This window comes from Crocodylus siamensis, chromosome 13, assembly GCF_052110815.1.
Source record: "Crocodylus siamensis isolate JL-2025a chromosome 13, ASM5211081v1, whole genome shotgun sequence".
Lineage (NCBI taxonomy): Eukaryota > Metazoa > Chordata > Crocodylia > Crocodylidae > Crocodylus > Crocodylus siamensis.
In genome coordinates this window covers 31188111-31202066 of record NC_143407.1, presented here as the reverse complement: position 1 = coordinate 31202066, position 13956 = coordinate 31188111, and the positions used below count along the sequence as shown (strand labels likewise).

Sequence of the window (13956 nt, the reverse complement as noted above, 5' to 3'; positions counted from 1 at the left end):
CTAAAAGACCCCATCTCTACCCCCTATCCTCCCAAAAGTTTAAGCCACAGCTCCAAATTAAATGCAATTAGCATTTTGACTGGAGCCAAATCTGAACTCTAGGATATGGAAAGTGAAATTTAAAATACTGGAATATAGGAACACATCCTATAGATGCTTTCCTGGATGGTTTCTCTCTCTCTGAATTTTCATTACCTCCCTTCACTGTGGCTACCAGACCATGCTGATAGATATTAATGCTTGTACCCACTGAGCTGGTTCATAGATCAGTAAGAGATGAGTATTTGTAATGCTGGTATAGCTTTGCTTGTCTTATCCCCTCCAATTTTCCCAGGTCACTCAGCCTGTGCGGCACTGAGATGTCTGGATAGTAATCCTGCCAGCAACATCACTGCAACGCCCTTTAGAAAGAAAAAAAAATAGATGAGAAATTGTGGGAGAGATGGCTTGGCCATGCCTGGTGTTGTTCTCCAGCCACTGGTGCAAGTCTGCCTGCATGGTTGGTGGACTAAGCTTATTCCAAGGGAAGGCAGATTAACAGGTGTGAAATCTTTCAGGGATTTACACCCAGGACCTTGGCTTCAGGGTGAAAAGTCTTTCTTGATCTGTGGCCTCACAGTCATCAGTAACCATTCTTCCCAAGCACCCTCCATAACTTTAAGTCACTGAAACCATTTCTCTGTATTTGAATGGCCCGACCAATGGATGCAGCTAGACGTCCAAATTGCACTAGTGTACTACCCTTGACTGCATCCCATATTAGCAGTACATGGCGTTTCTGTTTTAGATTGCATGCATCTATGCTAACCTATTTAATACACAAGACAGTTACTTTTACTCCCATTTCTCTGTTTTATATATAATGAATACTGTTTACAACTGGCTGTTCAGGGACTATCAGAGGTTACTTGTAGCCGTGGTACCCCTGGAAATTTTACACCTGCAGGCAAGGAATCTAGTTTGTAATGTTCTTGCTGTAATTTAACAGGACTTTTTGAGAGAGCCCCAAATAGAATCCCCTCTGAAAGCAAGGGCTGGAAGATGATGATTTTAACAGGGTGAAAGGAAGCATGAACTCACTCCTGTTTCCCTTTCAGCAGAAAGTGGAGGGACATTAGTGTTGGTGAGTCAGGATGGGATTCAGAGACCTCCGCTCCATTTCCCGCAGGGAGGCCACCTCCTTGCTTTCCTCTCTTGCCTCGAAAATGGCCTTCTGCCCCGAGGGCAACTAGAGCCACCGCTTTGGTCCCAACAGGGCAAGGTACTGTCATTTCCTGCAAACTCATCGGGGTCAAGGGGATCTTAATATTTTTGTCCCATGCAACAGCACCACCCTAATACAAATACATGCGCAGTATGGGAGAAGAAATCAAGCAAAAATCACCCCCACGACCATCTGACTTGATATCACTGGGGATATTGCCCAACTGATGGATTGCTTCCAGCCACTGAGAGAGGGAAGACCATGTTTTTGCACCCCTTGTTATAGGCTGACCACTCCTTACTCCATTCCTTTGAATGAGCACCTTCCCACTAATGCACTGGTCATGCATCTTGGTCAGGCCTTGGATTTTCAAAGGATCCCTAGGGCCTCAGATGCCCAGCTCCTGTTGTATCCTATTGCAAGCTGCATACGTAGCAAATAGCTGATACTGCTTGCTTCTCACGTGGCTGCAGCCCTTCCTGGCCTACTCCTCAAGAGGCTGTGCTTATCCTTAGACTCTCTTAGTTGAAAGCCCTTTGGAGTCTGTTCCTGCTACACCAGCATGACTCTCAATAGCTGAATCTCTTGGGTTGTTTTCACCACAGGGTAAAGTGTTTCCAAAGCTCCGGAAACGGAATAGTAACAAGTCAGTGGATCTAGATGAAATGCAAGAGGAGACTGCTACAGACTATGTCTTCAGAATTATCTACCCAGGACACAAGCATGAGAACAGTAAGTCCCTTCACTGTTTTTTCAGTCTAAACATTTAGCATCTGACAAAGGAGGTTGTCGCCTACATATGAAAGTTTGTGCCTCTCTAAACCAGTTAGTCTCTAAGGTGCCACTCCACCCCACCTTCAGTCTGAAATTTTAGTTTAATATACCAGAAGAGCTGGAAGAAATAAGCTAGAAGTTTCTCTTCTAACAGAGGATTTTGCCATAGACGCTTTTGGGCCTGTTAGTTAATTGCTGATGGTCCAGTTTAATATGGGCTTTTTTAAAGCTGCTAAAACTTAACCTTCATTATCCCAAACAGAAATAGGGTAGATTTGAGAGCAGAGTTTTCTGTGTGCTGCAGGGGAGCCTTCGGTGAACAAGGCCAAAGTTTAGTTGGTGCAGCAGGACTTTCAGACAGAAACCAAGGGAAGGATTGTCATAGCTAGTCAAAGAGCAGTTCTGCTCCAGAAAGGAAGTACTTTCATTGGCCAGACTGCTTGCTAGCAAATGGGCTGTCAGACCAAACGACTAACCATCGTTTTAAATTGCCAAAAAACCCAAGCCCCACGCAAGCCAAGCTTGTTCTGGTTTTGTGTCCAAAAGCTTCACAGTGATGAAATAAAGGCTCTCTTACCCCTCAAAAAACAAACTACCACCACCCCTTCTTTTTAGTGAATTTGAATTCTCTGCAAACAAGACATAGTTCACTTTGGTTTTCTGCCACCGTGCTCATTCTTGAGGCCACTGACACGGAAGCTGGAAAGTAATGATTTCCTCAAGTGTGGCTCAGGGTCCAGCTTTTCAGGCTATTTCTGCATGTGACGTTCCCATTACAGCTAAACCGTTCAGTTAAACCTCTCCTTCCCCCTGCCCCCCTCCCCCTCCCTGCAACGTAGACTAGATTTTCAAGCTGGTACGCACCCACAGATGAGGTCATGCCCATCTGGAGCATGCTTCCCAGGTGCTGTCTAGTTGGGTGAAGCAAACTCTGTCGGTGCCTTCACTATAATGCACACATTCGGGGCTGACATTGGCCAGGTGGAAATTTTGCCCAATGGAGAATATGCCCTTGAGAAATGTTCCTCCCCTCCCATCCCCAAAAGGAGGGGGAAGACCCCAACTCCTTTTCATCTCTGTTGAACATGTCCTTTTAAGACTTCCCATAGAACAAAGTCCTCTCTTCTTATGCTCCTCTTTCACTATTTTCTTTGAGCAGTAACTATTAACTACCACCACTTAGCTGCCAGCCGCTCTGCCTCTGTCGACGATGACGAGGAGGAGGAAGATAAGCTACACGCAATGCTATCAATGATCTGCTCTCGGAACCTCACAGCTCCTAATAGGATGAAAGGTTTTTATCTTCCTCTCCCCTGTGCCCCAGAGCCCCGTGGCAGTGCACTCCGCTGATGCATACAACAGTGTTGGCATTATTGCAGGACAGACATTTTGGACAGACATTTTGTTTGCTTCCACCCTGAGGTCAGAGGAGCCAATCTGACGTAACGTGGCCACTGTGCAGCCGGTTGAGAGGGCAGGTGCAACCTGTGGGTACAGGGTCAATAGCACCTCTTTTTCAAGGTCATTCTGAAGCCAGTGAACATGCCATCATCATCTCTCTTACAGAATTGAACCCCGTCAGCATCATCGTAAGATCCAAATCTCGTCCCTTGCTCACAGAGAAATGGAGCGTAATGCAGCTTTATGCTCTCCTGCGTAGGCTACTCGATTTTATGGCCACTCCATATAGTGATGGATTTCAGAGGATCAGCTGCTACCCTTCCCCTTCAAAAGTGCTTCATTAATAATGATGCAAAGTGGTCTAATTAGCAGATGATCAGGACCTGACTGCATTCTTCTGGAGACTCAGGATTCCTCCTGTCCTAAGGAGCAAACAGCCTGGTGTTCAGCAGAAGTCCCCTGCGCAAGGCGGAGCAGCCTGCATTGGGACAGCAGGAGTCCTAACACTCTAGAAAGGGGCTCAAGAGTACAGCCAGTCGGTAAAGAGGGAGGAAGAAGCATCTGCAGGAGTGTTTGTACCAGTTTCACTCTGGTCTTCCCTCATGGAACTCTTCAGACTCGTCCTGCCCAAGCACAAGCTTCCCTGTGGCCGTGGCTTCCCGGGACTCAGCCGATTCAGGAGCAAACCCATCTCTGTCTGCTGCCGGCCTACCAGTCAGTGCCCTGTTTCCATGCCAGACCTCTTGGGTGCATGTTGTATAAGTTTAACGTGCTCTTCCTTTGCCAAGAAAACAGGCTCCATTGATTTACCGGTAACAGCCAGTAGCTAGGAGGTTAGAATCACATCTCTAGTCCTGCGTGTGATTGAGTCTGCAGGTCCTGCACAGAGTGGATGTCAGGGATGGATCCCTTTTAAATGCTACATGTTCTCTCTGTATCCCTGCAGCATAGATTCAAGGCTTTGGTTTTTATATCGCTGTTTTTCCTTCAGTGCTCTGCATGCACCAGCATGGTTTTCTCACTACCCTGTATTGCGAATACAGAAAGATTCAGAAGAATAACAACAAACACCATACCACACACCCTGAAGCAGGACAGGGACATGGGAGAAGGTGAAAAGACCCATCTCTTATCCCATAAGCTGACAAAACGGTGGCCCAGGGGCTGAGTGTACCTCATCTGCACCCTGGCTGTGGCTATCCAAGGATGAATCGGCATAGGGCTTTTAGCTTTTTCTCTTCAGCAACTGTTGTAGTGCCGTCCAGTTGTGACATGGATGCTTACCCACAAAGATCGTCCTTGCTTCAAACAGGTCCCTCAAACAACCATCAAATCAAAAGGCTGACCACAGCAAACCTAAGCTGGATTTCCACGTTCTGTCAAAGGGACAGAGAAGAACCACCACCAAAGAGCACTCCTCTTTCAGTAGAAAGCTACCGCTTGCAGGAATATTGAAGTGAGGAGTGTGTTGTGCAGATGAGAACAAAGAGAGTTTAGGGCAAGAGCGGGCTAGTGTTGCATGCCAGCAAAGGTTAGATTGAAAAAGCTACCTTCACCTCAAATCTACTTAGTTTTGTTTTGGAGACTCAGTCACTTAAAAAAAAAAAAACATGGAATGATTTTAAATGGCCATTAATGTTGACAGCAGAGCTAGGACTACCGGACTGTTCAGCAGCAATTCGTGTCAGCAAACTAGACTTGATTGGCTTTTGTCAGCCCATCAGCGCTCCTTTGAAATAATGACAACACTGTTGTATTGGGTTGGCTAGCCATTTGCTTTTGATTTTTTTTCAACATGCTTGACTCTTGCATGTGGGCAGAGTTGCAGATTAAAACCGCCAGCACCACAATTGAATAAAATGAAGATGCTGTTCACTCTAATTCTTCACTAATTCAGGTACCTTTCATCTGAATCCTTAGGTTCTGTGGGGTTCTCTCATTTTTAAAGTCTATTGTTCCTTTAAAAAAACAAACCAACCAACCCACTTTTTTCTTGTCTGTGGAGGGGGAGGTGAAAAAAATTCTAAAAAGATTTGTTTTGTCCAATGGCTTTTATTTGAACCAAATGAGAAGCTGCAATAAATACTTGGTCATTCAGCTCCTTCCTGAAGAATTAAGGTGAAGAGCATTTTTTCATTACTGTTGTTCTGTGAAGTGTAATATCTATGTGACTGCTTCCGCATGAGCCTGTGCTTTTTTATGTTCACGGATATTTATTATTCCCCTCGAGAGCTGCCGTTAAAATGCTTTATGTTGCATTGATGGTGAAATCCAGATTTAAAAGAGCCCGTTTAAAGCAAACAAAAAAGTGAAAGCAAAAGCCTGTCTTGTTGCCTGCAAAGCAGAATGCATGAGATGGTTTGGAATCCCCCCTCCGCCCCCACCGAGACATTTTAAAAGCGCAGCCCAAGGGATGGAAATTTGCTTGCACATGTGAATGCGATGGCATCCAATGCTGTGTCTTCTGCCTTAATTTTAAATCATGGGTGAGCTGAAAGGCCAGTTATTTATGAAAAGCAACAGCTGGAAAAGGTTAAGAACTGGAGCCATGATTGGCAAAAGCAACTAGTGATCTCTCTTTCATGGCTGTCTCTCTAGAGACACCTGAAAGAAGCCCAGTTTCCAGGCCCATGTAAAGGTGTGTCAAGCTGGGGACTCCAAATTACCAACTTACTTTCGAGCATCTTTGCCTTGAGGCTTTGAGTCCAGATCCCGACACTCGTTCCATTTGCACAACCCCCCCCCCCCCCCCCCCCCCCCGAGACTGCAGGCACCTGGGTACACCCATGTGGAACAGGCGCTGTGTTCAGAGCCGTGAACTCAATCATTAAAATGATGCCTTTGAGCAACAGGGGCACAGAAGGGGTTGCTGTTGATACCGAACAGATGAGGGGCGGCATCCCAGATTTCCAGGCACATGGAATACATTTTTACTATTGATGTTTAGCCTTGTTCTTTTGTGAACTAGGATTTTGCTGAGGCAAATTGGGAACAGCAAGAAGCTTGGGGTAGGGCTGAGGTTGGGTAGTTGAGTCACTTTCTCCAGTTCCACCTCCCAAGTACCGTGACTTCTGTAATATTCCCGTGGAAGTCAGTGGAACTCAGCGTGGGACTCTCTCTTCCCCTGCAAGTAACTGTTTTAGGATCAGGCCCTGGGTATTAAGAGGAAAAAATTCTCCTTTCATTATAAAAGTGTGACCCTGGAAGGTGTGGACTTCTTAATCCGAACTCAGCTGGAAGCTGTGGAGCCATTGCAGAAATCACCGAGTGAAATTGTTTTTGAGCAGGAATGGTCAAACTCCGTGAACTCATGATGGCTTCTTGTAGTAAAATGTTCCTCCAGTGCAGGGGTGGGCAAAATGGCAGATCCGGCCACTGGCCAGACTCCATTTCTCAGCAGCTCCTACCTGTGTGGCTCCTGGCTGGTCTTAATGGAGGGACTCCAGGAGCGCGGGGGCATGACAGCTCAGGTCCAGGGCAGCATGGGGCTGCAAATCTGGCCCCTGCAAAGCAGCAGTGCAACCTCTCTCACGCTGTTGTTTGAAAACACGCAGTCAGCTGTGCATTGGGGTTACTAAAGATGATTTTAGTGGTCTTAGCAGCACTAGTGAGCAGTGTTTATGGGGCAGTAGGGCTGTGTTCTCCCCTTCCTGGCACGGAGGCTACAGTCTGCAGCAAAGTGAAGCACAAAGCCATCAGGGCACACCAGGGGAAAAAGTTTATGCCCAGATGTTTTTCTTTCCTCAGACCCCAGCGACATGATAGAGATGCAGGGATTTAGTGCAAGCTTGTTGTCATGGCAGCTGGAGCACTGTAGCCAAGGCTCCTCGTGTCTCTCCTGTTCGACGGGCAGCTCTCCTTATGACCTCCCCAGCTGCTGCAACTGCATACACGACAGGTAAGCAGGGTGTGCTCAGCGAGCCAGCTTGGCCCCAACTGCAGAAGGCAGATAGTGGTGGGAAAGCTTTGGCTGCGTGGCCTGTGGAGCACTTTGCAGGCACATGATGTGCGAGTGCTCTTGCTCTCCTACACAGGGAAATCCAGCGTGGGCTTGTTGGTTGCAATATCAGACACTAAGGGATCAAGAGTTTAAAAATGCCTAAGTCATGTTTCAGAACTGATGTTGGCTCTGAGGTTCCAGCTCAAGGATAGATGCTTGAGACTGGGGTGGGGGGAACAGATGAACATGGGCGCCTAAGTCCTGCTGGCGCTTCTGAGGCCCGCTTTCAGTAGCTTCCTTTCTGTGCAGGTAACTCAGGGCTGTTGCGGTTGCACCAGTCTAGCTAGAGACTCTCAGGTCCATCTGGGATTGATTGCAAGGCAGTGCCGCTGGCAGAAACCCCCAAGCCCAAGTGGCACTTCAGGGTTGTGGTAACAAGCTAGCCAGCAACTAATCTGGCAGAGGACAGCTAGGAATATAATTGATCAGTGACCTCAGCAATGTCACCAGAGTATCCAGTTGCTGCAAGGTACCTGATAAACCGTCTGAGGCAGCGCCACAAGTTTTAATATTTTGTGACATGAGCTTTTCTGCTAGATAGGCCTTAGGGTGGCAGCTTGCTTCAGAGAAGCGGGGTGTTTATTAGCCAAGTGGGAATGTTAATCTGTGTGACCCAACTTCATTCTTGTCAAAAATGTCTCTCTCCAGAACCCCGTTAAAGATGCTGTGTGAAAGCATGAAGAGACAAATTGTCTCCAGAGCCTTCTATGGATGTAAGTGAAGCTTTTCACCAAGGGGGATGTTAGCATGGTGCACTCAGCTCCTGCTGCAGCCACATGCTTGCTTGTAGGAGGACTCCACTGTTAGGTACCTGAGCATGTGTAGGTGAGAGGGTGAAGTTGTCCCTTATCTTTATAAGGAGTCGGATCAACTCAGAACATTAAGAAGATCAAACTCTTGGCCCAAATATCCAGGCTTCTGTAAGCAGCAGCGGAGAACAGAGGCTTACAGCTCTGTTCCTTCCCTCTTTCCTTTCTTAATCCACCTTTCAGTTTCACTTTCCTCTTTGAACTGAGTGTGCCATCAGCTCTGCAAGCCTTCGTTCTGCCCAGCGCATGTGCAGACTTGCTTTGTTTTAGGGTGTTTGCTCTAAGCTTCAACTGTCCACTTTGGTTTTTAAAAGGGCCTGCTGTACGGGTTCCTTCTCACTTACGTGATCTTGCCACTCTCCCCCACCAAATGCAGGGCTTGCCTACTGCCGTCATTTGTCTACAGTGCGAACACATCTGTCTGCTCTTGTGAACCACACCATCATCCCACCCGACAAACCGACCAGCGCCACAGGAGGCCTAACGAAAGAGGTCTGGAGCAAATACCAGAAGGACAAGAAGGTAAAGGGGACCTTGGTGAGCTCTGCACCAGCCCCCAGTTCTTCAAAGGAAAATTCAGCTCTTCTGTCCCCACTCAGTGCTCAGTGAAATGGCATCTCAGCATTATTTTGCTGGGAATGCTTCTCGTGTTGTCCTCTAGGAACTGTTCCTGAAGTCACACCTTGTGCCAGAATTCCTCTATCAACATCTGGTGCGGACCCAGTTCCTGCATTGCTCTGCCAGTGGGGTGGGAGTCAGAGGCCCTCCAGGGTATGCGTGATGTAAATGATGTGACCAGCTTTATGTCTGGTTGCCTTCTGCACAAGCTCCGAGTGTCCCGGCAGGCAGCTTTTACGGGGGACTACATTCAAACGGTCAGACCTGAAATGCTTTGTTAAAAGCCAGAATGAGTTCTAAAGGCAGCTTCCTGAAGCCAAGTTAGAACTGTTTAGCACCTACCCCTTTCTGGCTGCTCTGCAGTCTTCACTCCATTTGAACACTTCTAGCACAGGCAGTGCCAGTGCAAACTACTTATTGCTTTTCAAGCTGTTTGCCTTGCTCCCAGGCACAAACCGCATAAGTGAGAGGCATAAATACATGCCTTCCAAATCAGGGGCTCTTAAAAGGGATCACGTCCTAGAAGTAAGAAAGAGTTAGCTCTCTGGAATCCAGCATCGTGTAGCATATGGGGCTGTGTTTCTGGATGGATGTCTGTTCATTAGACGTTTTTTGGGGTGCTGCAGTCAAATGGTAACATCAGCACAATGGGCCAAATTTGAACTGGTACCCTAAAAACAAGGGTCTCTGTATTCTACTGTTTGTTTTTTTGAGGCCCATTATGTTTTTAGATGCAAGTGCTTTTCTTTATGTCAAACAAGCCCAGAGTACAGCTGTGTTAACTCCCGTATCCTGTCTCCTCCCTGCCTCCTTTAGAATTACAAGGAGCTGGAATTGCTGAGAAGAGTGTACTATGGTGGGGTGCAGCATGAGATCCGAAAGGAAGTGTGGCCCTTCTTACTAGGTCACTACAAATTTGGCATGACCAAGAAGGATATGGATCGGGTAAGTTCCAGTTTCAGAGTTAAGAAAGGAAAACCAAGAGCATTCAGTTGGTGGAACACTTATGTTAGGAAAAATGCTTCAAAAGCGCAAAGAATGCAGCTGTTCGGAGGAATCTGAAACCTGATTTCAGGGGCTGCTTTGTTGAGAACATCCTTCTAGTAGATCTGGAAGCCAGGACTTTGTTTTGAGTCCTGCTGTGGCAGCCTGATCACATAGCCTCACTGTATCTCAGCAGTTTCCGTATTTGTAAAATGGGTGTCAGTTAGCTGTGTAGGGTCTGCTCTTAGATGAGTGCAGGGAAAGTACTTCCTGATCCTGGGAGGGAAAGGGGCTATCCCAAGACAGTGCATTCCTCAGTTACTGTCAGCAGTGTGCCAGGATGCACAGCAGAAATTCAAATCCCCCACCTTGAAACACTAATGCAACTACTTTTAAACTGTGCATATCAAGCTTTTGTGACCTGCAAAGCTTGAGGCACACCTTACTAACAGTCCCTTTTTAGATTGCAAGATACCTGCACAATGTACCACTTCTGTCTTTCTGACAGACTGCAAGATGTATTCTTTTTTTAATGAAAACACCTCTGTTCTCCTTTGAAACACCTGTGTAATTGCAAAAGTGTTTGGGACTTTCATATAGTAACTTCTTGTCCATATTAAAGGTACCCAGAAAACCCCCAAACCCATGGCCTTTGCCCAGTTGGCAACATTTGCTACATATTGGTGCAGTTAAACATGGTTAAGGGCCTGAGCCCTGGAGATCAGGGGCTAACCCTGTCAGAATGTCCATCACATAAACTGTTGTGCCCCGCTAACACATGGGACCTTCAGCACAGAAGCATTACAGGGTCACAGGCAAACCAAGTAGGAAGAGGCTGCAGCATCTCCTAGCCTCTGTCTATGCCTGGAGGAAAAGAGCACCCTGGCTGCAGACCCACCCAAATACAAGTGGGTGACCCTACCGGAGCCTGCCAACCCAAGCAGTGTATTGCTGTCTTTTGGTGGCACTGGATGTCTGTCTCTGGAGTTGGAGCAGATCTATTTTTACCCCATTTCCCAGCTGTAATTCAGATTTACACACGTTTTCCCCTATTCATCTTAGATTTCCTGATGGGCTGTAAGCCCTGTCGCAGGCTGCTTGTACAGTTTTGGAAAGGACGCTTCCCCACATTATACCTTTCAGCATGGGCCAACCAGCCCATAAACCCTTCCTTTCTTGCCTTCTGGGTAGAGTTTGTCTTAGCCCTGCTTGAAAGCCAAGAAAGTTGGGTGCAAAGTGTTAAGTTAAGTGGACACATTTCAGCTTCATTAAACCATATCTTTCTGCGTGTTTAAATTACATATTAGCTGCTTTTGCTCATCCACTTAGAACACTTCTGCTTTGCCCTTCTTAGCCATGCCCTTTCGCCAACTGATCTCAAAGCACTTGACAGAAAATAATTAGCTCTGAGAGGCCCGAGCGTTACTGTTTGTAACAAATGGCTAACGGGAGGCAGAGACAGTAGTGAACTGTCAGAGAGAAATAAACAGGCTCGTGCCAGTGTTAAGAATGAAATCCTAGGACTGACAGCAGGAGTCAGGCTGCTGTGCTCCAGCTACGCACACGAAGCCAGCATCAACCAGCACATCCATCTCGCACCGTTGTGCATCTCCTCGGTGACTTGCCCTTTCGCAAAGGCCACAAGGCTACACTAGGACTTGGTCTTCTTTCTGGGCAGACAAGGCCTGGTGCGGGCTTACGCTACAAGCCCACCCGATGCTTACTCACTGTGCAAAAGGAGAGTAGGCTCTGGAACGCAGCATGCTGACTCCCTAATCTCGCTGCCGACGTGTATCCTTACCAGCAAGAGAATGTACGTGGTGCGGCTCTGGAACAGATTACAAGGGATAAGTAGCAGTTTTTGTATAAACAGGATATTTGGCACTTGCTAGCTTCCAATTAGCATATATCCCAAGGGTATTGCAAGCAGCTGCAGATCACAAAGGCGGCTTGACCTAGAGCCTTCCACGCTGAACAGTTAGTCATCATCTCAACTGCTGGTGTTGTGTAAGCAGCCTTCATCCCACCAATGCGCGGTGACTTGGCTTTTCCATCCCAGTAATCCAGTCATTTGGAGCAAAGCTGGAGGCAGGCAGCCCGGAGCTTTGGCGTGTTCAGAAGGGCTCAGGATCCAAATTTTGTGCCTTGAATCAATCTTGCCTTAACCTCGGAAGCATTCAGTGTGCAGTGATTCACACAGCCTGCCCTGCTCAGAAGATCTTAGTGTTGGGAGGGAGCTGGGGACAAATCCTTCCTGAAATTGGGTAGGGTACTCTCCCAGAGAGAAATAAATTGCCTCATCCCCTCAGGGTTAAACTCTGCCCGGCAGGACATGATGGGCCCGCTCTTCGGCCATGTCCCCTCTGCTGACTGGCCTGTTGCTCAGAAGTGCAGAGTTGTTATCTGCGTGCAACGCAGGCCCGTACTTGAGTAGAGACGAGCGCTGCAGGAGTTGCAGCCCAAACCTTAACCCTTGTTCCGTCCAGTGCTGCAGTTTCCGCGTGCTGGCCTATATTGGGATTGTCCCTGCGGCCTTGGTAGTGGTAGTGCCCCACTCCATTAACAGCTGAGCTAAGAGGCGAATCTCTTCACTTCAACTTCTCCTCCTGCCTCCTTATGCCACCCCTGGCCTGCCCATGAGGCCTGCTCTGTTCCCAGCCCGTCTCATGGCATCACAGGACCAGCCACGAAAATGGTCAGAACACAGCAAGGAGAGCCCCATCAGGTACACGCGTGGGCAGGAGGCATATGTGCCAGCCTGAGCTCTGATGGGACCGATGCTGTGCATGGAGCTCACGTGGTCTCTGGCACCACAGCACCTTCCTTGCGAAGCTCGTTTTGAGCATCAGCGGGAGCAGTTTTGAGGCTGTGCAGTAGCTCCCAGGGGGTGCCAGTATGGCATGTTTGCATGTCAGCACTGCTATTGCCAGTCATCACCCTCTCCCTAATGACTGGAGTTAACTGCCTCCTGTTTCCAGTCATTCTTCCATTAGATGATGTGTGTTGGCTGCTCCTGCCGCCTCCGTGATCTGATTGCTGTGGGTTGTATTTTACTTCTGTCTTTCACTCCTGCCTATAGGACTGGACTGTAACACTGAGGAGGGGCCTTCAGTGTGCGGCCAAGCAAAAAAAACCCTGCCTCAGTTGGGGAAGGGGATGTGCCCCTAGGACTTGAGGAAGGGGATGTGGAACCAGCACTCGGGGAGACTAGTCCCAAGTATCTGAAGGATGGGCCTGGTGAGGAGGAAAGCTGACTTTCATTCCTGTGTTGACCGACCTTCCCATGCTGTAAGCTAGGGATGATGCTAAGCTCAGGTGCAGCAAGTCATAAATCAGGGCAGGCTGGGTGCTTCGTTATTCTGTTAGAGGGCACTAGAGGAGTGCTACCCACTTGTCAGCTCCTTGGAGCCATCTTTTCTCCAGCACCCTGCACAGAGAGGCCCAGTCCATGCTGCAGGTCCTTGAGGTGACTGCAGTGCCAGTAATTAATAGCAGTACTAAATGGTGTGTTTGTCTGAGGAGTCCAGTCCTAAACAAAGGCGCCATTGAATGGAAGGGATTCATAAGCAAGTGAGATCAGAGCAGTTGTAATTTCAGCATGTTGAACTCAACTCTCCATGTTCTCAGCTGGGCCTGTCCTGGATTATTTATCATCTTTGCTTTCTGGCAGTATCTTGCAGCCATCCATCAGCGCTAGGCAGCCAGGCCTGGGGCACTCTCCAGCCTGGCTCTCCTCCAGCCTCCCGCCAAAGGTTGTGCCTGGTGATTTATGACTCCGCTACCTCAAGTGACAAATATCCCTCAGCTTTGGTGAGAGCATTTCAGTAGCAAGACTGGCTGGCAAAGCCCAGAGCCTGCAGCCAACTCACAGCGATGATTTCTGTCCAGCTGTTGACAAGTGACAGAGCAGCAAAATTGTTGCATGTCCTTATTTTGCCCCAGGGCTTTTCCAGGCTGACTTTGTGCAGAAGAAGCCAGCCGTGGCAGCGGATAGTTTACTGCTGCAAGGAGCAGAGGGGCACCATCTGGCCACATGCAGTGCAGCTTTGACAGAGCCCATCTCCAAGCTGGAATTTCCAGCCTGGCAGAATCACTTTCTGCTCCTGAGTCTTCCTGTGGACTTGGAGTTGGACCCTGGGGCACACTGAGGGAGCTCAAGCAGCACA

General features: G+C 48.1%; 1 protein-coding gene across 6 annotated transcripts in view; it reads left to right on the top strand.

The window, feature by feature from the left end:
* SGSM2 (small G protein signaling modulator 2) overlaps positions 1-13956 on the top strand; it is a 110231-nt gene that overhangs the window by 83047 nt on the left and 13228 nt on the right. For 2 of the 6 annotated variants that reach the window (XM_090025240.1, XM_090025236.1), the window contains exons 10-16: positions 1098-1261; positions 1810-1936; positions 3138-3272; positions 7127-7277; positions 8028-8092; positions 8565-8710; positions 9623-9751. In XM_090025240.1, the coding sequence (XP_089881366.1) occupies positions 1098-1261; positions 1810-1936; positions 3138-3272; positions 7127-7277; positions 8028-8092; positions 8565-8710; positions 9623-9751 (917 nt within the window). The remainder of the gene's footprint in view (positions 1-1097; positions 1262-1809; positions 1937-3137; positions 3273-7126; positions 7278-8027; positions 8093-8564; positions 8711-9622; positions 9752-13956) is intronic. The other 4 variants (XM_090025237.1, XM_090025238.1, XM_090025242.1 and 1 more) reach the window with 4 other exon arrangements.